The 24,601-nt window shown below is 38.7% G+C and overlaps 1 protein-coding gene across 3 annotated transcripts; it reads left to right on the top strand.

Annotated features, from left to right (window-relative positions):
- The first annotated feature begins 2,235 nt into the window (after positions 1-2,235).
- On the top strand, positions 2,236-17,245 carry MBIP (MAP3K12 binding inhibitory protein 1). 3 transcript variants are annotated; one of them, XM_080939576.1, is made up of 9 exons: positions 2,236-2,406; positions 5,721-5,840; positions 7,557-7,775; positions 7,865-7,961; positions 10,285-10,350; positions 10,595-10,747; positions 12,155-12,252; positions 15,189-15,227; positions 16,766-17,245. In XM_080939576.1, the coding sequence occupies exons 1-9, from the start codon at positions 2,278-2,280 to the stop codon at positions 16,868-16,870; spliced, it is 1,026 nt and encodes a 341-aa protein (XP_080795702.1). In that variant the 5' UTR covers positions 2,236-2,277; the 3' UTR covers positions 16,871-17,245. The 3 variants fall into 3 exon arrangements, with proteins under 3 accessions (XP_080795702.1, XP_080795701.1, XP_080795703.1); XM_080939575.1 differs by having other exon boundaries at positions 16,763-17,245; XM_080939577.1 differs by lacking the exons at positions 15,189-15,227; positions 16,766-17,245 and adding an exon at positions 12,411-12,548.
- Positions 17,246-24,601: the final 7,356 nt, after the last annotated feature.

Raw genomic sequence — 24,601 nt, 5'->3', positions numbered from 1 at the left:
GAAGGGAATTCACATATTTTTGTCCTAGAAAGCCTTCTACTTAAAATAGAAGTTTTTATTATAAAAGAAGAAAATAAGAAAAATATCACTGGGCATCAGGAAGAAATACATGACCCCATTAGACAGAATACACAGTGCATAAAGGAGTTAACAAATTCTAAGCATTAGCTAAGTAAGCAATCATGGAATATAAGTGCAGCTCTGGACTTCGAATAATGTAAGTATTAGACAGTTGAGAGACAAATCAAATGACCATTAGTTATTCTTACATTAGGGGTTCAAGAATTCAAGTAAGGAGCTGGCTATGATGGCACGTGCCTTTAACCAGCACTTGGATGTCAGAGGTAGGTGAAGCTCTGACTTTGAGGCCAGCCTCAGCTAGACAGAGAAACCCTGTCTCTAAGAACAAAAACAAACATCAGAACAACAACAGGAGATCAGGTAATACTTGGAATTTGGGGCTGGAGAAAGACCTCGGTGGTTAAGAATGCAACTGGTTGTTCGTCGAGAAGGCCGGAGTTGCACCAATGCTGGCCAGCTCACACCCCATGCCTCCTCTGACTTCCTTGGGCCATTGTGCATGAGAGTGTGCACACAAACACACACACACACACACACACACACACACTAAAAACAAAACTTGTGAAATGAAAAGCTTAGATTTCAAAATCAGAAAGTAAACAATGAGCGGCACTAATCACTCCTGAATGTGTAGTAAAAAGTCCTTTATTGAATTTTAAAAAGCCTGATTTCATTACTTGTTACAGAACAAGGACTCTTAGATTCCACATTACAATTGTCACCCATTAACAAGAGAATCAGAGACAAAATGCACTAACACTGCAATGAATTGTGAACTTCTGTTACAGGTATGAGTGACTTGAATGAGTGGGTGCTTGATTTGAGTTTGAATCTTGTGAAGATTGTATTGTCAAACCTAAGTTTACATCTTACTGCTAACAAGGAAACCGAGGAGCTTTCTCAAGATCCTGTTAAGCCAGATAATACCAGAAATCTCTGGATATAAGTGAATAAGTGGCTCCTTAGACAGGTAAAAAGGACTTCTTTCATTTTTACTGTCTTCATCCCAGTATTACTTAATTCTGTATTTCTTCTTTCATCCAGTCTGCTCTCAAACTATAGAATACCCATTAAATTCACACTTCTCCTTCATACATGCTAAATGCACTGAACTATCAAGAAGAGTTTAAAATCTTTTGTTTGTTTGATTGCTTTTTGAGACTGTGTTTCTCTGTGTAGCCCATGGTGTCTTTGAACTTGCTTTGTACACCAGGCTGGCCTCAAATTCAGAGATTTACTTCCCTCTGCCTTCCTAGTGCTTTGAGACTAAAGGCCCAAGCCTCGCTACCAAATGAGTTTTAATTACTTTGTCCTTTACCTCTTAAGCTTATTTTAAATTTTAAAGAGAACTCTACACTATAAAATTATAACTTTTCCCTAAAATAAAGCTATCCAATAATTCCCGATGAGTGTCAATTTAGCTTTATATCTTAATTTGAAAGAGTGTGGTTACACGGAGTAAGTTGGTTTATATTTCGATTAGATTTATATTGAAACAATTTTAAAGTTGAGTTTCCAGTTATTGCACTGAGAAACTGTCGCATGTCAGAACTCTGACATAAACTGTCTTGCAGATGTGGTCATCAATGTCATTCTGTGGTAGGGAAAGGGGGCATAATGTAACCCTTTGTGTGTGTGTGTGTGTGTGTGTGTGTGTGTGTGTGTGTGTGTGTGTGTGTTTAATTCTTCGTATCAAACAATCTTGTAGAGATAAAAATGTTCTATCCAGGTATGATCATCCTGGGTATAGTTTCCAGTCATCAGAAAATTGGGAACACTGCTCCACACTGACCCGCAATTTTTCCCAAGACAACTCCACACCTCCATGTTAGCATTTAAAATTTTAATAGCAGGACTCAAATTCTAACACTTAACAGTAAGGCTCTGCCAGCATTCACAGGGAGCATCTAAGAGCCAAGTAAGAGCATCTAAGAGCACCTAAGCCAAAGTGGACAAGTGACACCACCACCAGACAGGTCCCACTTCGCACTCCTCAGCACACACAGTCCCTCCGAGCACAGATATACTTGCTCTTGATTGGTCTTCGTGCGTGTCTGTCACACACAGAGGGTGGGGCCTACTCTCTGCTCTAAGTGAGACGCTGTAGTTTTTGCGTCATCTCAGTGCGACGAGATCCGCGAGGGAGGGGTGGGGTGAGTACTCTTGGCGGTGGTTGGGGGCTGCTGTGAAGGTGTCATGGCTGCTGCTGCGGAGCATAGTTCCTCAAGCAGCAGCGAGAGGAACCTAGAGCGAAGCTCCAGTCCCTTTCTCACCCGCGAGGTCATCTGCGAAGTCTTTCGCTCCTTGCACACCCTGACAGGACAGGTAAGTGGAGGAGTGGCGGGGGGTTGGGAATGGGTGGGTAGCACCGGTTCCTGTCCCCTTAGTTTTCGGAGTGGGGGTCGCAGAGCCCGCTGGTGCGGTGTGTGCCGCTAAAGGGCTGGGCTGCCGAGACCCGGAGGAGCCCGGGCCCAACTGCGTGGGACCGGGTGATGCCAGCGGCGCATTCAGTCACCAAGCGCGAGTCCCAAGGTCTAGAGAAAACCGGGGTCCTGGCGCCGAACGCTTGCAGAAAATTGATGCCTAATTGATGACGAGGGTTAAGGAGGCTCCTGGCGTTTATAGCCTTTTTGCCTCCAGTGTATTTATAGAAATGCAGTGGTTAATATGGCCTGAAACTTTTTCTAGCGCCATCTCCACTCTTTCGGAGTGATTGACGCTGGGTTTTTTGTTTGGTTTGGGTTTCTTTTTGCTTTACTTTTTTTTTTTTTCTTCTCCTCTTACCATTTATTGCATCTTACTCTTTTAAACGGGGAGGGATGTATAAGGATTTACACAATTTAATTTGTAGCATGCCTAAATTTTACTGTAAATTGTTGCATGAGTTATGCGTGGCCACTTCTAACTACATTACTAGTGTTGTGTAACTTATCTAATTGTTCTTTACAGAAATGTCACAGTAAAACTGGATTACAAAAACTAGGTTGCACTTTACTAGATAGTCATGACGTAAATGAGGCAGTTTTTAAGTAAGGAACAAAAGTATGTGTGCCTGCTTTTAGAAGAGTTTTGTGTCAAACATGTTTCCAAGTTTGTCTGGGGGCTGGCACAGGGCATGAAATGGACACAACGCACATTTACGTCCAAGGCGGTGGTACCTTCGAGAATAGGGCATTTACTTGACTTGTGAGAAGTATTTTTAAAATCCTTAGTTGGAAAACCTTAGCAGGTTTAATTTGACTGGCAAACTACATTCTGTTTGGTGTTATAAGTCAGTTATTACTGGACTAATAAAAGTTAAAATTTTTAAACTCAATTGCTTAATAAGCAAGTACGAAAAAAGTTGTTACAAGTTTTTTCTTATTAATATTTCAGTAGTAACGTACCAGATCTTTAAGTAGTTTGAAAGTTAGGGAACTTTTTAGCATGGATTTAGAACTTAAATATTTATTCACTCATAGTCCAATGTCAAGATGAGAAAAATATTTTCATATTATGCTTAGAAGCTGCAAAATAGTTTACAATGGCAGATTATTTGCATATCTAAATTTTGCATACTGAATTTTCAAAATTACATAAATTTATTCCAAAGGTTCAAATGGAAAAATGATTAAACTTAACTTACACCACCTGCCAAAAATGTTTAGAGAAAATAAAGTTTTTTAACAGTAAAGTGTCAAATATGATTTTTTTAAAAAATCAATTAAATGCTATTTTAATATTATGTATTTTGAGATGCATGATTAATAATGAAAGCCATTCACACTTAGAAAGTTGCTCCTGTAGAATTGTCCTTTTGCAACAAATTAAAAAGATATTTAAGATATAAATTGTAGTATGTTCATCTTAAGTATTGAATTATTAGTGCTTTTCAATAGAAAGTGTAAAACTGAATTGTTAAAAAGTATTTTTCCTCCAAATGCAAAATACACTAATACTAACCTTTTTCTTCTCTCTCATTGGCCCGAACTATAAAGTTAAAGATTTATTGTTTAAAGTAGTATGTTTCTACTGAGCATACATAATTGAATAGTCATTGTTAATAGTGTGTTAGAAAATTTTGAATTCCTGGTTACTGTCCCACAAATTACAGGGTAAAAATTGATAGAATCCAAATGTTACTGGGGAATTTGCAGATGAATAGTTGGATGTTTTTGCGGGTCATTTCTAGTTAATTTTTCACCCTATTGTTTGGTTTCCATAAAGCATCTTGAGTTGCCTTTGGGACCTTCCATAGTTCTTCTAAATTGACATGAGAATGTGATCCAAATATTAAGATTTCTTTCCTATACTTATTTTCTCTAGAGAAGGTGATGCTTTGTTTTGATTTAAACTTTATCTGCTTATTCCCCAAACATAAATTTGCCATAGTCAATTACAGATCTCTTAGAGGACTGTGACCACGTGCTGATGGATTACTTTCATACACATAATGAATGCAGTTATCTTATTAATTAACCTTACTGTCACATCTTAATTTAGTAGAAGCTTGTCTTTGTCGGTATAGCCTATGTAAAATTATGTAGTTCTTTACCAAATGTGGACTCAGTTGTCTCTGGTCTCTGTGTCCATTTCTTACTTAGTAGAGTGCTTAACATAGGAACCTGAGATCTCTTTGGTTCCATAGACAATGATTTATTTATGTCTTGGCTTTTATTCTTATAGCTCATTAAATTTATACTTGAGCCCATGAAACATGTATATTTACTTTGTGGAAAATATAACTTAATTTTAATATTATTCTTGCAAAATAAGTATAATTGACTTGCTTCCACTTGGATTATGTCTAGAAAAGTTGATAGTGATTCCCTCATACTGTCAAATGATTTCAGGTGGAAGCTTCTCCCTCTAAAGTTTTGATATTAATTTTATATTCAGGTTCTTGGTAATTTTCTGGATATACTTTTGTTTTAATAAATCACTAGTTAATGAGAAATTTTCATGGTATGAGATATATCTTTCTAGAAAATTCTTAGGAAACACACTGGACATCCAGTTTTGGCTTTGTTACACTGCTGTGAGACACTATTTTATCTCAATAATTTTATAAACTGATAGTTTAATTTTTATTTGATGTAGTTACTGTTATCTATCCCTGTGTGTGGATAGTCTTTAGTTTTAATTGCCTTTTAAATTGGTTAAATGTGAAAACAATAAGAGTGATTGAGAAGACATCAGGGTAATGATATATTTCCGGCACCTGTTTGTGTGATACATAACAAAGAGAATACACTTTCTGGAAGGCCATAGTTTATTTTCGTCTGTTGAATGCCTAGTTGGGATTTAGTAGGGTTCTGATTAGAGCAGACCTATTTTTGGATATCTTCCAAAGATATTTAAGATATCAGAGTATCAAAAGAGGTTATGGTTTCTCGAAGATGGCCCCATTATAAAGACATAGGAACAGAATTAAAATAATAAGACATGTTTTTATTTTATTTTATTTTTTTAATTTTCAAAGCTGTGCCCTTTGGCTTTTTAAAATGGCAACTACACAAAGCATTTTATTATGTCATTGAAACTTAACTTTGAGCAAAATAGGCATGCATTACTCTATAGAAATCTTATTTTTGTGATAATCCCAGATATACAGCTTAATCGTGTAATTTTTGTGATGTTGCTGGTTTGCCTCTTTAAAGCTTAACCTCAGGGATGATGTGGTGAAAATTACAATCGATTGGAACAGGCTCCAGAGCCTCTCAGCATCCCAGCCTGCGCTGCTTCTTACTGCACTTGAGCAACACGTTTTGTATTTACAGGTAAATTTCTATTAGAAATGTTTACTGGATATTGAAAATAGAAATTAGCTGTAGTTAAACTAGCTGGAGTATTTTTTCAGTTCTACCTCAACATTCTGTTAACAGTGTTACTAATAAAAGGTTACTGAAATCCATATTGAGTCTAGGTCTGTTAATTTCACTAGTGGCTGGGTTACTTATGAGAATATAGCCCAACAGGCTGATGTGGGTTTGAGATTGAATAAATGCAGTTCTATTCAATTCTGGGCTTTGCTGAAAATTCAATACAGTTCATCTATGGTGGGTTATAATTAAGCAATAAGACACGGCAGGTGTGAGTCATGCTATGATAATGATTCCATGCCTTGGGTGAGTTTGGAGGCTCATGGAGTGCTTTCAGTGGTTCAAGAAGTGGCATTATCCCAGCATGACACATCCTGGAGTGTCTATTGCAATTAAACAGTTTCAGCATAGTTTTTAAAAAGAAAGTAATTTCTGTGACTTTAATGTTTCATCTTAGTGAGTAGCCAGTCACTATTTCATCTTAATAATTTAAAGTAATTTATCCTTTATCAGAAGTCAATATTGAATTATTTGTAATGGTATTGTTACATTTTTAATATCTCAGTTTAAGAAATGAACAGTATTATAACCTTGCTGTTGTTGTTGAACATCTCTGCAAGTGTAATTGATGTGAGTTGGAGGTTTTCTCTCAACAGGATGAGCAGAACTGTTTTTCCTGGTCAGTTTACTGTGTTGAAGATGTTAGAAGATTTCAGAAGAGTACTTGGCATAGCAAACAGTGGAAACAAAATTGTATGAGAAGATGATCGAGATATTGTTTAGAAATAATGTATTAATTCTCAGCCCTGAATTCATTGACTTTCTGGGACTATTTAACTGTATTTCATGATAAAAATAACAGTTAATACTCTGTTTAAAGGGCAGGTGATAAGCTATGGAACTCAAATGTGGACCATGTTGGGGTGGGATGGCAGGAAGAATGGAAGGAAGTGAATTTCCATTATGAAGACATATTTTTCTTAAACCTACTGAATTTGTAGTGGTTTGTTTCCAGCTCGATCTTTGTAGCATGTTTTGCTTTCTTGCTTTCCTTCTTACTTCCTTCCTTTCCTTTCTTCTTTCCTTTCCTTTTCTTTGCTTTCTTTTTCCCCGTGTGCATTTTCTTTTGTGAAATTTCATTTCATGACCCAATAAGATACCTCACTATGTCAGGGAAAGGCTGAATGTTCTCTCAGGGTAACACCTATATACTTCGTATCTATGTGCTCTCATTCATTTTGGCCAACTGTACTTTGAAGTGGAGAATCTCAGCAATACAGTGATAATGCAGGGCTTTGCTGAGTGAGCACTGCTCTCCTGCTAAAGAGGGCGAACACTCAGCCTAGTGTTCTGAATGACATGTTAATTAAGAGGCATCCAGGCCAGAGACTGAGGCTTTGATTTAGCACAAAATAAAAGATGAATGACAGGAGGATTTACTCAAAGGAAAATTTAAATGTCTTCAGGTTTTCTTTCTTTCCTTCTTTTTAAAAAATAAATGTACAGCAAACGATAAGGGCTACACAGTAGTAGGAAATAGCAGACCTGTGTGTGCTGTGTGCCAGCTTTTCATATCATAACTGATGATACTCACTTATGTAGCAGCAGCTTATAGAAAGCTATCAGAGCTGAGATGAGTTTGAACCTGAGCAGATGTCACTGTGTTCTTTCCAGCCTTTTTTAGCAAAACTTCAGTCTTTAATTAAAGAGAATTCAACAACTGCAGAGATAAGACAGACAGAAGCAGAGACCAAGAGTGAACTAAGAGCCAAACATCCCCCTGGGGACCTTCAAGATGAAGGAAAGCTCAAAGACTGCGATGTAGGAGATGTGAAAAAGACACAAATCCATTTTGATCCAGAAGTAGTTCAAATAAAGGCTGGAAAAGCAGAAGTAAGTTTGGGCAGGTGCAAGGATCAGGGGTAACATTACTTTTAAAAGTTCTATTATGTTTAGATTGTTAAATTATTTGTTGTTTGTAGATTGACAGACGAATATCTGCATTTATTGAGAGAAAACAAGCTGAAATCAATGAAAACAACGTCAGGGAATTTTGCAATGTTATTGATTGTAATCAAGGTAACTAGAAGTTTTTTTTTTAAATAGAATTTTAAACATTTTGACAACTGCTATAATATTGTGTTTTAAAAAGGAATAACATTAAGAACAAGATTCAGTTTTACAGATTTTTAGTTGATAATTAAGGCAGTGAAATTTTCTTTTATTTAGTGATGGGCTCTGTTGCCAAGCTTATTTTCATTTTGGTTACACAAAAAAATAAGTGAAGGCTGAACTCTAGAGGCAGATATTTATCCCAGATCTGAGAATATTAAAGTTCCTGAAATGTTGAATGGCAGAGTTTTTCAGATTCGCTGTCAGGAGAGAGCAAAGCAATATGAACTTCAGGTCTGTAAATGTACCTGTGATGTTATGTTAATTTAGTGTAATAGCATTCCTCAAGAGGGAGCAGTTTTCTGTTCACTCCTGAGTTTTGCGGCAGATACACCCAGCTTGCCATGAAGACCTGTGGAGGCCTAGGCCTTTCCCTTGTTCACATTGCATACTTTTGCTGTTTCTCCTCAGTCTCCTTTTCCTCTTCACTTGGTGCTACAGTGTGTTTCCAGGTCCGCTATGTACCTGCAGAACACCATATACTGTGTAGATTGCCACAGATCATAATCAGTTATGCTTGTAATAATTTATAGGAAGTTCTTAGAAAAAATTATGGAGAAAGGTTTGTAATTGGACCGAACGTTTTTTCTTATTGTTAACATTTCCTAGCTAATAATTATAAACATGAAATTGTCCATTGAACCTGGAAATGACTCATAATTACATTGATATGTGACGCTCAACATAATAATGTGGGCTCACTGGATTCTAAATTAAACTTTTCTACTGTTAACTTGTGTGGATCTCTAGATTTAGCTCTTTAGAGCAGGTAAAACAGTGGCACAATCTCAGGTGCGCAATCCAGTTGGATGCACCTCAAGAGAAAGGGTTTGTTGAGGGAGCAAGGACATGTGTCACTAATGTTATTCCTCTGTTCCTCCTGCTAACTCTATTATTACAAACCACCAGGAGATAGAAATTGACAAGAATTGAAATGCTCAGCAGGATTCCTCAGCCCATTCTGTCCCTTGCTGGCTCAAACCAGTGCCAGCCAGAATTGCTGTGGGGAGTGACTGGTGCTCCTGCACTGCCCCACGCCAGGCTGCGTAGCTCTGATGGCTCTGCGCATCTGGAACACAGCCCTGGGATGGATGATAGCTTTAAAAAAGTCCTCAGACCAATGAAGGAATCGAAAGGATAAAGAAGTGTAGACCTCTTAAATATATTTTGACGTGTTTCCAAGGAAAAGAAAATGAATATTTAATCTTTTAATATAAAAAATTAAGTAGGTTTGCAGTTTTATTTATAGTTCAATTTATTACAGATTTTTTAAAACTTAAGCTAAAAAATACATTTTAATGTGTTGGTATATTTTTAAAGACCTTTCAGTTGGTCTAAGAAAAAAAATCAATTTAAAAAAAAATCAGATCTTTATGGAATAACAAAGGACTTTAACTCATTTTACATCCAATTTTTTTTATAAAATAATATGTGAACTTAACAGAAAAATTATAGCCAGTGTATAGCTTTACTATAATTTCAAGTATTAATCTGTATTTCTATATGTTACTATATTATATATGTGTTCATATATAACAATTAAACTAATATTTAGTAGTATAGATTATATTAACATATTTCTAATTTCTTTTTTATAAATTATTTGTTGAGACATAATTTGGAAGAAATTATAGTTTTCACCTTGGTACAAATTTAGAAAAGTTTTAATAACTAGGATTAAAAAGAGTAGATGCCTTTTTAATTAGGAATTTTAAAGTTTGTGTTGTACTTAAGGTTTCAGGGTCTTTTTTTTTAAATGTAGATTTCTAAGACAAAAATGTATAAAACATACAATTAATTCCTCTGTTAGATGTCCATTAATTTGCTAATAGCAAGTATGCTAAAAACCTTTTTAAGCTAATTTGGCAAATTGGGTTTTATGTGTATGATAGAGTTAGTTTATGATGTTTTATGATCTATGAATTATGTAATGGTTCCTAGTAATTTGTGTAGTTCTTACTAGTAACTAATTCCCATTAAGGATTATCAGAAGCTATGCCACTTAATGGTAATAGTTTTCTATATGTAATCTGAACATTAGATAAAAATATTACATGTGATGCAATTCAGAGGATAAAGATTACCCAAACTATTTCTGTATGTCACAGTAATATAATTATTATTACTTTTATTTGAAATTCTTTTATGAGTAAAATGTAAATTATTAAAAGTTCATAATCATGTACATTTGTAATTAAGAAATATTTAAATATATTCAAATTCTCCCTAGAAAATAGTTGTGCAAGAACTGATGCTGTCTTTACCCCTTATCCTGGATTTAAAAGTCATGTCAAAGGTAAGTGGCCACTGTTCAGTGCCTCTCTCTGTCCCTGGCAGAAGTTTGTTATAGCCTCTTAACAATATGGAATAGGAATGCTTTTCCCATCTAAACTTCATTCTTAATTTTTTTCTTTCTTTTATTTTTTTTATTTATTTATTTTTTATTTTGAGCTTGTGCGCTTCATTGACCATCATGGAAAGAAGAGACTTTCTGTCCTTGAAACATAAATTTACACAGGCTTAAAAGTTTCTTATTTTAGTTTCTAGAGTCGTGAATACATATGGACCACAGACTAGACCTGAAGGAATTGCGGGGTCAGGTCACAAGCCTACAGGCATGCTTCGAGATTGTGGTAATCAAGCAGTGGAAGAACGACTCCAGAATATCGAGGCTCACTTGCGATTGCAGACAGGTAAGTGGAGAGCTGGGTCATGTTCCGTGATGGTCTTTGCAAGGAAATTAGATTCATTCAGCTTCCGGATTTTCCTTGAACATTCATTTAAAGCCATCATTCTAGGTACATAGAGCAGCCAAAGAATCTGATAAGGTTCTTGGTGCTTAAGCTTTTTATCTTTATACTTCTTGCACTTGGGAAACAAATTCCAAACAGATTCTGTTAGCCTCAGTTTACTGAAGTTACAACAGAAAATGAATGTAATATTTTACTAAGGCCAATTTCAGAACTAATTATTATCAGCTACCAACTACAAAATAGTGGTGGTCCTGGTCCTCAATGCACTCACCAACAGTAAACATACAAATGAATATGTGCATAGGGAAAATGAGCCCTTATTTATTGAACAGTACCGTTAGTCAGTGTGAACACATCACGCCTATGCCAGTGTAGTATGTAACAGTACTCTGTGGAGGTGATGGTGCTGTCACTGTTGGAAGGATAGTAGAACTCAAGTTCAGAGAGCTCAAGTAATTTTCCCAGAACATTATAGGAAGTGAAAACTTGGAAGCAAACACAAGTCTCACCCATTTCGTTAGCATGGTCTTGATTCTCTAATGCCCCTAGATGTTTGACTTCCCTCTCCCCATCTACTGCTGTAAATGAAGTGTCTGACCTCTGTTTCGGATTGCCACTGAGCTTCCTCGTAGAGGTAACTTCTTCCTGTAGCCAAAGCACAGTTTTTCAAGCTCATATCAGATACTGTTTCTAACTAGGTAAAACGTCTTCAATGGTTGTCTGTTGCTCTCATACACATAGCAAACCCACTACTTACCCAGAGACACTGTGGTGCTCTAGGCCAGGGAGGCTGCCTGTGAAGCTTGAAAGAGTAGAAAGATTCTGAATATAGTAGTGAACTTGGTATTTATGTATCTTTACTACACCATGCCCTCCATGACAGTGATGGGGAAAGCCCCTTTAAACATTATTCTAGGTCAAAGGAGAAATTATAGCATGCTGGAAGAAATAGGAGCTGAAGAAAATAATAGGACATAGCACAGTCATCAAGCAGAACTGTCACCTTCTCACTGCAGGATTTCCCTTCTGAATAACTACCAACACCTATTAGAAACTAGTCAGTATCTCAGAAAGTGAACCTCACAAACAAGCCTGTAGCAACATGGGAAACAGAGACTATTTAGGAGGCAGAAGTTTATAATTAATCTCAAAGAATGCAGAGTGAAACTAAGCTAAGGATGAAGCCATGAGCTAAGGATGTCAATTGATTTTGCTTTCATCTGCTTATGTTCTTACGTTTTAAGTGGGTTTTTTTGTTCTTATATATAAATGTATTTGTATGATATTTTAAAAATAAAAATAAGAAAACAGCTACTAAGATTCAGCATTTTTTCCCTATGCATTTAGGTGGCCCAGTACCAAGAGACATCTATCAGAGAATTAAAAAACTTGAAGATAAAATTCTTGAATTGGAGGGCATCTCTCCTGAATACTTTCAATCTGTAGTAAGTATTAAGGTCTTCTAAAAGGAAAGTGTTATTTTAAAGATTTTCATTATGTAATAGTGCACTCATTGATCCACATGTGAAACACTTTTAAAATTAAAAGATAGAGAAACTCCGAGCTCTTTAGGAATCTGATTCTGAATATGTTTACCGTGCAGGAACACTAGGGACACTTGTTCTCACCTATGGAAATTCTGTCGAGCCATCTTCCTGTCGTCGTAACTCAGCCTTTGGTGGTCCAGCCTGTGACTCCGGCTGCTCTCTTGTGAAGTAGCACTTGTTCTTTGACTTGGCAGTCTGTCCTTCCAGACTGTCTCACTCAGCTCATGAGTAGCTACGTTTCTCACAGCTGAACAGCCAAATGGTGAGAAATGGACTCTCACCCGTTTTCTTAGACTTTCTACCAGCCTGTATCTGGGTAATTCCTGCACTCTTTTGTTCATCCCTTCATTCATCCATTCATTCATCCTTAACCCCCTCTCACGGACACTGAGAAACTGTTTTCCTAGTAAGTACCTTCTTTGACACATCAGTGTTTCAGAAAACCCTGAGCTCACTCTGTTTGTCACCATCTTCTGATGATGTACTTCTCTTCTTGTTTTGCTGTATTTGTTTTTTTTTTTTTTTTTTTTTTTTTTTTTTTGAGTTCTGAGACAGATTCTCAATGTATAACCCATAGTTTGAACTCTCACTTCTTCCTTCAGCTTCCTTTCAAAGTCTATTAACTAACCATCAGCCGTACCCCATTCATTTATTTAACTCACTCACTTGATGTCTAGTCCATTCTGTGTGTCCCGAGATGAACTGTGGAGAGGTTGAAAGGAGAGCAGGAAACAGATGTGGGTCAAGGAGTGGTGGCGTTCACCTTTAATCCCAGCACTCAGGAGGTAGAGGCAGGTGGATCTCTGAGTTCGGAGCTAGCCTGGTCTACAAAGTGAGTTCCAGGACAGCCAGGGCTACACAGAAAAACCCAGTCTCAACAAAGCTAAACAAGAGAGAGAGAGAGAGAGAGAGAGAGAGAGAGAGAGAGAGAGAGAGAGAGAGAGAGAGAGAGAGAGGTGGAATCATAAGTGATAGGTTCTCTAGTATGAGCAAGCACTGTGGGAACATAAAATATTAACCTGTATATGGACTGTTTCAAGTATTGTGGTTCAAAATTAGTCTTTAGGAATACTCATAAAGATCGTATCTTTTAAATATACTAATACACTAAAGTCTTAAGAACTTTAAATTGCTATTTTCAAACATTTTCATGTTGAGATTTTTTAAATAGTTACATTAAAACATTCAATACATACTGGGCAGTGGTGTCACGTGCCTTTAATCCCAGTGCTTGTGAGGCAGAAACAGGCTGATCTCTGAATTTGAGGCCAGTCTGGCACAGAGTGAGTCCCGGGACACCAAGACTACACAGAAAAGCCCTGTCACCAAAACAAAAGGTGCAGTACATACTGACGATTCTCATAGTTTTCTGCTTTTATAATAGCTTATTAGAGAGGTTTGTTTTTATTTTAGCAGATGGTTTTATGATAATGGTGTGATTGTTCGTGGCAGTAGAGCTATTGGCATTCCATTGATTAAACTGTTGGCAGACAAGGGAAGTGTTGAGATGAGTATCTAAAAAGCTCCTTTTTGGGTAGGTACGGGTCTGAACAGTGGACAGGTTCAAGGTAAATTGCGCCTGTCCATGTGCCCACCACAGCTACCTATCTCAGCTTGGCAGAGGAGCGTACTACCCCGAGCTCTATTACTCCATAGCTGATAATTCCAGCACTGAGTGACTGCTCATACAAGCCAGTCTTTAGTGGTATTCAGACCAGTTTTTGACATGAAAGAGAATCTGAGTTTTAATTTCTTCTAACTCTTTGTGGTCATATATCTTCATTAAAAGCTCTCCCGTGTAACATTCATCATGTTTTCTTTTTGTTTTGTTTTTTGGGTTTTTGTTTTGTTTTTGTCGGGTATATTTCATTTAATAATTTGACACCAAATGATTTCATTACATCACAATTCAAAACACTTGAGTAGTGTGTGAGTCCTGTTAGCTTGAGGAGACTCTAACACTCAGGCAAGCCTGCATGCACGTACACACCACCAGGGATTGAGCCTAGGGCTGGGCGAGTGTTTTACCACCTTGCCATCTCTTTAGACCCACTACAAGAAATATGAATTTAAACCAACTCTTACAATTTGAAAATTATAAATCAATGAGAGCGCAGCCTTTGGGGTTGATGTAGTGCAAAGTCAAAACTTGAGTTCTTACTTCTCTTGGGTCTATCTAGTGTTGGCTTCTTCCATTGAAACATGGCAAGGCTACTATACATTTTAAGTATTTTATCCATATATAGCAGTGGCCCAGTAGAACCTGTGTTTTCTCACAAGAGAAGATTGCAGAAAATTTCTCCTTAATCCCAGCAGACCCTCTTTACTCATTGGCTACACTTGGGCCATGTGTCAGTTTCTAAGCAAGAGCATTGCAGCGGGGTAGGCACTGCCTTGAGTCACACAGAGGGGACAAAGAGCTGCTTGCTTAGACTGGCACAGTGCCTTCCGTGGTCAAAGATATCTGTTTGCACAAAACATGTGCTATGTATGTGTTTACTTATTACTTCTGTATACCAAGTACCTTTTGCCTCTATCCATCGTTGCTTCTCTTGGTTAGTTTCCCAGAGTAGGAGGGTTCCCAAGAACTATTACTTAGACTTAAAAAAGTAAGTAACTCATGGGAAGTAGGTATTTGCTAGAGAGGAGCTTGCTGTTACACTGTTGAATACTATTAGTAATAGTGCCCTCTGTGGATAGCTTTGTAGACAATGCTTCCCAAGTGTGGAGCTCTGGGGCTCACAAAGGCTTTCCATATATCTATCACACAGTCTTCTACAGGGAAGTAATGCTGATGTGTTCTAAATGTGATTATTTTGTTACTTTTAAACTAGAACTTTTCTGGGAAAAGAAGAAAAGTACAACCACCTCAAGTAAGTAATTTTGTCTTCCTTTGGACTTCTGGAGTAGATTAATGAGTTTTATACCTTACTAACAAATGTGTTTATTTGTTGCTTTTAGTCATTTTGCTTTAAGACCATAGAATGATTTCAACAGGCCAATTAAATACAAAAATCTTTACTTTGTTTTTAATAGAATATTTGGGTTAGAAAACACTTAAGTGCCCAAAGAACTTAGTCTCCTCCCACTCTGCCTTTTATAAGCACTATAATTAGCATTATCTAAATCAAAATGGGGTGACATCATGTTTAGGGAGATGGCTTAGTGGGCAAAGGGATTATATGGCATATTCAAGAAAACCTGAGTTCTGATCCCTGGCACCTGCTTCAAAAGCAGAGCATAGTGGTGTGGTGTGGGTCAGTACCTCAGCACTAGGAGACAGCAGCTCACTGGCCAGCCTGTCTAGCCAGTGAACTCCAGGTTCACTGGAGACTCTGTCTTCAAAAGGTTGATGGGAAACAGTTGCGGAAGATGCCCACTATTCGTCTCTGACCACCACAGGCACTTGTGTTCACAAACACACACACTGTGCCCTCTCCACAGACACAAAAGCTAATTGCAGCTTAGCACTCTGTCCAAAATACTTTATCAGTTGAAATAAAATAGTATAATTTACCGGCCTTAATGATGTAAATTAAAGTTGGGGAAAACTTAAATTTTGCTGTATTTTTAAATAGTATGTTGCTACTGGGTGTGGTGATATATACCTGTTTTACTCTGGAGGATGAGATGAAAGGTCAGAAGTTCAAGGCCAGCCTACACTACATAGTGAAGCCCTGTCTCAGCATGCCCTGTCCCTCAAAGTAGCGTATTACGTACTTACTATGAAATTTTGAGTCAGTTTTTGAAAGCAGCCTTGTTTTGTAAATTAGTTGGTCCCTCAGAAGGAAAGTTCTAGGTATTTTAGGCATGTAAGCTAATCCTCTAATGTATATTTTTGCTGTAGATTATGAGTTCACAGGGTTTTTGTTTTGTTTTTAAAAGCTTGGTCCTGTGAAGGCTCGTTTTCCCCAGTGTAGGGGAATGCCAGGGTGATGAGGTGGGAGTGGGTGGGTGGGAGGGGAAGCATCCTCATAGAAGCAGGGGGAACAGGGAGGGGGTAAGGGGGAAATATTTTAAATGTAAATACATAAAATATCCAATAAAAAATAAAACTTTTGACAGTAAAAAAAGCTTTTATTGTTCTTTCAAAGCACAAAACCTCTAGGAAAGCTTTGTCATTAGGGAAGAGAAGCAGGTCAGTATGGCACTGTGTTTATATATGCATCTGTTCTGTGTTGTTAGAATGAAATCCAGGGCCTCACATGTGTCAAACAAATGCCCTGTGCTGAGCCATATGGTTACAGCCCAGAGGAAAATAGAAGCCTTGTTAGTTTATGCCTGACAGCTGTCAGTCTCAAGGTTATTATACAGTAACATGCTGCTGAATAGCTAGGTATTTGTAATTGACTTAGCACTTTATCTGTCTTAAGAAACATAAATCTTATTCAGCAATTTGTGTTTTTAGCAGAACTATTCACTAGCTGAACTGGATGAGAAAATTAGTGCCCTCAAACGAGCCCTGCTCAGAAAGTCAAGAGAAGCCGACTCCATGGCCCCTCACCACCTCCCGTGAGACCGCTCTCATCACATCACTTTCCTTTAAGTTGCGTGTGCGTGTACCTTACATATGCTTAACTATGTGCAGTGTATTTATCAACATAACCTTGTCTGTAAAGTCAGGGTTCATTCTCACATGAGACTGGCTGACAGCAAATAAATGTTCCAGTGTTTGGAAATGACATAACTCTTGACCATAGCACTGATGGAATTTGTTCCCTTCTGTTTTAAAGGAGGCATTTTGGATAGTAAAAAACTTAATCTGAAAGAACTTCTCAAGATTATTATTTTGATAGTGGTATTTAAAAGGACTTTATATTTGTAACATTAATAAACTTTTTTTTTTAGTTTATATTAGTACTTTGTACATAGTGGGCATTTAATAAAAATTTATTGACCAAAAATAAAACAAAAGCTGACAAATGCTTGTGTATAACCTTTTTTTTCATATCTTATTGTAAGTAAACACTTGACCAGTTTTATCATCTTGGCTGTGTGGCCTTGAGCAGGTTAGCCTCTTTGTGCCCTAATTTGCTGATCTATAAAGGGAATGGTTCTAGAGCCTACTACATTGACGCCATGGAGAGTAAGCCCAGTTGGCTGTCCCGAAGGAGTGACATGGTAAATGCTGACGTTGGTGTGTGACGTTGGACAGTAGTAAAGCCACGGCAGAGACATTCCGCTGCCAGAGCTGAAAACAGCACGCGAAAGATGCAGCTGCTTAAGAGTTGTTTGATTTCAAGGACTAGAAATTTCAGTTAGACCCGCCCTGCTCTGTCTCACCCTGTGTTCTCTTCTCCCTCAGCATATGTCTCCTCCCGCTTGCTGTTTTCACTACATTTACCCAGTCAGGATAGTCTCTACTGACTGGTTTTTTCCAGCTGTCTCTACTTGAAGAGTGATAAAAGCCTGCTCATTTTTTGTTTCCCCACATGAACTGATAGTGTAGTTCTCTTCTGTCTTTATAACGGCGACCTCTTCTAGTGGTCTTTGATCAGCTGTAGTGCACTTAACTCTGAGAACCTCAGCTCCAAGAACCACTGCTTCCTGTCTTCGAGCCTGGAACCTGCTGAAGCCAGGGCTGATGCCATGTTGCTGTCAGCAGGGTAGATAGTTTATCAGAATGAGGCCCTGGTAACTTTTCTCTAGTGCATCACTCACTGAAGTGATACTGGGAATTTAGGGGGCAGGTGGCTCCTTTAATTCAAACTACTGAATAACCACTCTCCACCCCACTGCTGCTTCCCAATGGACTCATCCTTAAACAAAAAGCGGTATTTAGAAAAAGACTTGCTTCCAGGGACAGCAAAACACCTTCTCCCTAATCAATCGCAGATTCAAATACTTTATCAGGTGTTTCATAAGTTGTTGTGCTTCCCTGACATCTGGCTGCATCTGGATATTTATAACCGAGTGTCTCAGATCCAGTCTTGAATGGGTTCATCAGAAGCACCCGGGTATGAAGTAGATCCTGTCCTAGATGTGGGCTCTGTGGGTACTTTGAAGTCATGACCCAGCTCTTGGTCTCCAGTCCTCTTTTTTCTATAATACCTGAAAAAGAGAGTTTTGTTTGTTTTCACATGAGTCAGTTGTTCACCCTGGGATAATGACATCTGGCTTGATAGCACAAAACTTGTTATATCTGGCCAGGCCTTAGGGTGCCACAAAGAAAATGGGCTGGAACCCCTGGCTGATGATCTATACTGATGAGTATATAATTGGCCTATATAAAATCTTCAGTTTGCTGGGGGAAAAGTTCAGTGGCATTAACTGGAAATGCTATGATCCTAGGGACAGCATGTCAGCCCATTGAACAGTGTATTTAGGAGTTACAGCTATAAGAGTTAATTGGTATTTGGGGGCCAGAGAGATGGCTCAGTGTTAAGAGTCCTTGCTTTCACAGAGGACTAGGGTTTGGTTCCCAGCACCTACATGGTAGTTCATCCCAGATTATCTGATGTCTACTTCAGACCTCTGCAGGTACCAGGCATACAGGTGGTACACTTAAAAATATACATGCAGGCAAACACACCAAGAAATCTAAAATGTTACACTTACAACTTTTAAATGTCCCTAAAACAACAAAATTTATTCCAGTATAGGCTCTTCAGTTCTTGTAAGATCTATTTGAGACCTTAATGATTTAATTTTCCTTACATCTTTTTGAAACATGGCTTTCTTTTATCCCAGGAGTTAATCACCAGCTATCCTAAACTTGCTAAGACTAAAGATGAAAGTGAAATTCCTTCAAAAGATAATGCAACAGTATCATAAATGATGACTGTGTAATGTAGCTCCTTGTTTCCCGGAGTCCAAGGGACATTGCTCTAGGCAGTAAGTCTGGAGAGACCGTATTCCAACTCCCAACCCCTCTGCTTTAAGTTTTGTTTTAAGCATAATGATAAATTCTAAAAGAAAACAGGATTTTTCATAACTAAAAGGAATCAGGAGGTAAATTCAAAGGCTCTAAAGATGGCGCCTCACTAGACTCAGTTTCATGAAATGAGCATGTTCCACCTTTGCCTGTGGCAGGTGATAGGCAGTAGTTATAGTCAACCATTGTCTTAGGGTTTCTATTCCTACACAAACACCATGACCAAGAAGCAAGTTGGGGAGGAAAGGGTTTATTCAGCTTACACCTCCACGTTGCTGTTTATCACCAAAGGAAGACAGGACTGGAACTCAAGCAGGTCAGGAGCAGGAGCTGATGCAGAAGCCATGGAGGGATGTCACTTACTGGCTTGCTTCCCATGGCTTGCTCAGCCTGCTTTCTTATATAACCCAGGTCTACCAGCCCAGGGATGGCACCACCCACAATGGGCTGGGCCCTCCCCCCTTGATCACTAGTTGAGAAAATGCCTTACAGCTGGATCTCATGGAGGCATTTCCTCAAGTGAAGCTTCTTTCTCTGTGATAAGTCCAGCTTGTGTCAAGTTGACACTCAAACCAGCCAGTACAATCATCATGACTCATCAAACATGGACACTTTCATAACCAAGAGATAAGAAAAAATGTGCTTACTATGTCTGAACTATTTTACTTGTTTCAAATAAATATTTTAAAACAGTACTTCTGTAAGTTGTTCAGAAAATAACTTTAAATACATCTACTTTTTAGAATCTTAAGATTTATTAGAACTAGGCAGTAAATTATGTTTATTTTTCCTGTTATGTTAACAGCTAAATATGTTTTTAAAATCTCAAGATTCTGTAAAATTCATGCGCCTAACATAAAATTTTAAATAGTTTCAAAGTTAAAATTATAACTGTATATAAGCAAATAACTTTCAAAGAATTTTTTAAATGATCCCAAGAAACTTAAATATGGAATTGCTTCCCTGAACATCCTTTCTTCTGAAGCTTTAGTTGGGAGGAATGAGTAAAAATAAAGTGACAAAATTCTCAGATTGCAAAATGTGTACACAAGGTTTTACTTTTTTTAGAGTGTCTGGCAACCTATTTTCTGTGTGTAAAGGGGAGATACATTCAGCCCTAAAAGGAAAACTGGGGTCAGCTGAAGAAGAAACTTAAGTGTATACTTCTAAGTTAAAGAAGTGTCTCTGTGTCTCTGAAGGCCTCACACTGTACAGTTCCAACCATGGGACATCCTAAACATAGGCAAAATTACAAAGGAGGCAGAAGGTCAAAGACAGTATGTTGTAAGAAGAGACCTTCGGTCCAGTGGGGGCACATTTCCCAATGTAGGGGAAGCCAAGGCACTGAGGTGGAGAGGGTGATTGGGAGCTAGTGCACCTCTGTGAAGACAAGTGGAGGAGGGGGGATGGGAGCAGGGTGGGCAAAGGGGATAACATTTCAACTGTAAATACAGAGTATCTAATAAAAAATTCAAAAACCAAAAAAAGACAGTATGTTGTGGGGGAGCAAAAGAATCTGGGGTGTGTAGATAGAACAAAGTTTAAGGCACTGGAGAGAAGAATCTAGAGTGACAGACATACATCAGTATACTTTGGTTTTGTTGGGGGTTTTTGTTTGATTTGGTTTTGGTTTTCCAAGACAATGTTTCTCTATGCAACTTTGGCTGTCCTTGAACTTGCTCTGTAGACTTGAACTCAAATATCTACCTGCCTCTGCTTCCTGAGTTGGCGATTAAAGGTGTGAGCCATCATCACCAGCATGTTGGTGTACTTCTTCTATCTGAACCCAAAGAATAACCAACACTAAGAGTGAGCCCCATTGTTATCTGTGCATCCCTGGTGATGGTGACAAGGTCTATTTAAGATCAGCCGTACCCTGTGAACCACCTGAGGAGCTGGCTAACTATAGGGGAGGCTCGGATTCAAGTTTTTCTATAAATCTAAAACAGCCTTACAAAGAAAGTAAGTCTCAAACATGAATAATGGCACTTTAAAGAATAACTTATCCTTCTAGGAAAAAATACTTCAAATGTTCTTAAGCTTACAGCTTTTGATAAACAGGTCTTAAATGGTCCTTCCAGGATGCTCTCTGTCCCAGGACCAGTCACTAGAAAATGTTTTCTTCTAAGACTATCTGGAATTGGGAATCTGAATATTGATAGAATTTTGTTCTGTCAAACAAAGGAAAATTAAGTTAAATTTTGCCATTCTAGAGTTTTGAAACTGGGTGTCCATTAAGATATGCAGTGTAAGCATGTCACATGCCTCTGTCCTGGCTCTGGTTTGTGTGTACATGCACTCTAGGGTGGGCAGCTTCTCAAGTAGTTAACTTCCAGTCTTAGGAATCAAACCACCCCATCGATTCTGCAAAATCCCAAGATTCTGCAAAATCCCAAGATCCTGCAAAATTTATATGCCTAACATTAAATTTTTAAATAGTTTTAAACAGATGGCTTAACCAATTATTTGTTAGGTCCAACACACACGTTCATGTTTAACCAGCAGCTCTGTTACCTATGTCGTCCCCCTTGATTCCAGCATGTACAGCTTGGGAATGTACTTTTGAAGTCGCTGTGCAGCTAAACTGAAACTCCAGGCTTCACAGGGCAGCCAGTCAGATCTCAGCTCCTCCCACGGATTTTTCCCTTCTCAGAACCGTGATCTTACCTTCGGTAGAAAGATGAGCAGTAGATGAAATGTGGCAACTATTCAGTGCCGAAAAGAAGCAGAGACCAAGGTTTTGACCATTGTTTACTTTTACAAAGAAAAATCAGAAAAGGAGGAGTTAAAAGCCAGGAATGCACACGGTGCACAGATGTCCATAGGAAAAGCTGTTCTGAATATGAACTCTCTCACTATGTCTTGCTGTGTCCCTTTCTCTGTACTGATGTGAGGACAATGTCTGCATGGCAGGTGGATGAGGAGAAAGACATGAATGTCGGCACATAGTAGGCTCTTAAGTAAGCACCACTGGAATCTCAGCCCTACAATAGTAAATCTGAAACAGGAGGCCTCCCCAGTGATGTCTAGTGGGAGGTGTGCAGTGTGGAGAAATGTTGAGCAAAGATGCGGCACATTCAGGTAGAATAAAATTGGAGATTTCATCACACTGCTGCAAACTTAAACTGTCACATCTGGAATTTTCCATGTAATAGTTTTGTACTGTGACTGAGTATGGGTAACTGAAGTCACAACACAGCCTCAGGTAAGGGAGGCGACATCACACTGATCCATGAAACAGGTGGCATTTCTGCCATGTGAGCCCACACCAGTGTCTGTCTCTTCTATATGCCTGTCAGCAGTCCCAGAAGCTTCCTTTCAGAACTATTGGAACCTTTTAGAAAAACCCCAGGAGTAGATTCAACAGATCATAAATAAGAATGCCGAGAAAAGCTGAACATTATAAGTGCTTGTATAACTTCTATTCAGTGTGGCAGGTGCATGGCCAGAACTGACTTGAGGATGAGGTTTATAAACAAAGAGCAACCCATGTTGGTTAGATCACTAGTTCTAGTTCAGCACTGCCACGTGACTAGTTTCTCCCAGGTTTCTGCCCTTACAATTTAGGCTACCTCCAGCTGGTCCCAGAGATGCCCTTCACTGATTTCAATTTCCATCCTCACTCCTTTCCTGCTCTCCCTATACCCTCACACCTGTAGCCAGGCAGGACTTAAGGGAGTGGAACAGCAACCCACCCACAAAACCTCCAACCCAATTTGCCCTGCCTAAAAGATGTGCAGGGATAAAGATGGAGCAAAGACTGAGGGAATGGCCAACCAGTGACTGGCTCAACTTGAGACCTATCCCATGGAAGAGAACCAACCTCCGACAGTATTAATGATACTCCTCTATGCTTGCAGACAGGAACTTAGCATACCTGTCTCCTGAGAGGCTTCATCCATCAGCTGATGGAAACAGATACAGAGGGCCACAGCCAAACATCAGGCAGAGGTCAGGGAGTCTTGTGAAAGAGCCGGGAATAGTACTGAGAAAGCCAAAAGGGTCAAAGACCCCCACAAGAAGACCTAGAGTCAGCTAGCTAACCTGGGCCCATGAGTGACTGAACCACCAGCCACAGAGCATACGGGGGCTGGATCTAGGCCCCCCCTGTGTTTGTAGCAGATGTGCAGCTTGGTCTCCAAGTGGGTCCCCTAACAATTGGAGTGGGGGCAGGGCTATCTCTGACTCTGTTGCCTGCCATTAGATTCCCCCAACCTATACTGCCTAGTTGTGTCTCAGTGAAAGAAAAGGCGCCTAGTCCTGCTGGGACTAGAAAGATGTCCCAGGGTGGAGTGGTATCCAAGGAGGGCTTCTCCTTCTTTGATGAACAGAGTAGGGGTAATAGGGGAAGGGATTTATAAGTAGGACTGGGAGGAGAGGAGGGCGAGGAGCTTCGATTGGGAGGTGATGTGATAAAAAAAAATGAGGAAAAACAAAAACAAATTTAGGCTACCTCATAGTGACAATATGGATGTCACACTTTCAGGTGTCACATCCAGATAAAACTGTCTAGAACACTGGGAAAAGCAAATAGGTTAGGTTTGTTTTTTCAACATCCCCCCTACAATTGCACCGCTTGCTTTTGTAAACCAGTTACCAACAAGGGTGAGTACATGTCTACAGTTTGTTTAACTTAGCTCATTTAAAAGTTGAAGGATATGTTAAAAGTTCTCCATCTTTAAAGAGTTTTTCAGTGTTTGCATTTTTGGTGGTTGAGTGTTTTGCCTCGATGTGCACATTGTGCACATGCAGTGCTCATGGGGGCCAGGAGAGGGCGTCAGAGTTCTTAGCACTGGAGATCACAAATCGTTGTGAGCTCCCATGACAGTGCTATGAATCAAACTCGGGTCCTCTGCAAACAGCCAATATTCTTAATTACCGAGCCATCTCTCCAAACCCCAAATTTCTCTATAGCTAGAAAAAAAAAAAAAAAAAAAAAACCCAACCAACCAACCAACCAACCAGATGAAGGCCCATGAATATATAGACATTGATATGAATGGGAAATTAAAAGGTGTTAAATAGTTCATTTTGTCTATAAGGTTTTTATTATAACATACTCATGCTCCATCAGGAGACAAACAGCGTGTCTGTCCCATGTGTCTTTGTGTTTCCCGATCCTCCCATCCACAAATCTTCCTAATAAGTTCTTGCTCTTGGCAAAATAATTACAAATCAGAATTTGTAGTAATAAATATGATAACAATTAGGTATCACACAATAGCTAAACTCATTCATCAGGAAAACTAAGAACGGAATATTCTCTCAAGAAGTCAAAGGAGCCCTTTACTCCCTGAGTGATATTTTAATAATGAGTCAAATTTATATCAATGGTAGACTGGTATTGATACATGGTAACAATGGAAAAACGCT

This window comes from Micromys minutus (genome assembly GCF_963924665.1).
Source record: "Micromys minutus genome assembly, chromosome: 1".
Lineage (NCBI taxonomy): Eukaryota > Metazoa > Chordata > Mammalia > Rodentia > Muridae > Micromys > Micromys minutus.
This window is presented reverse-complemented; position numbering and strand designations above follow the sequence as displayed.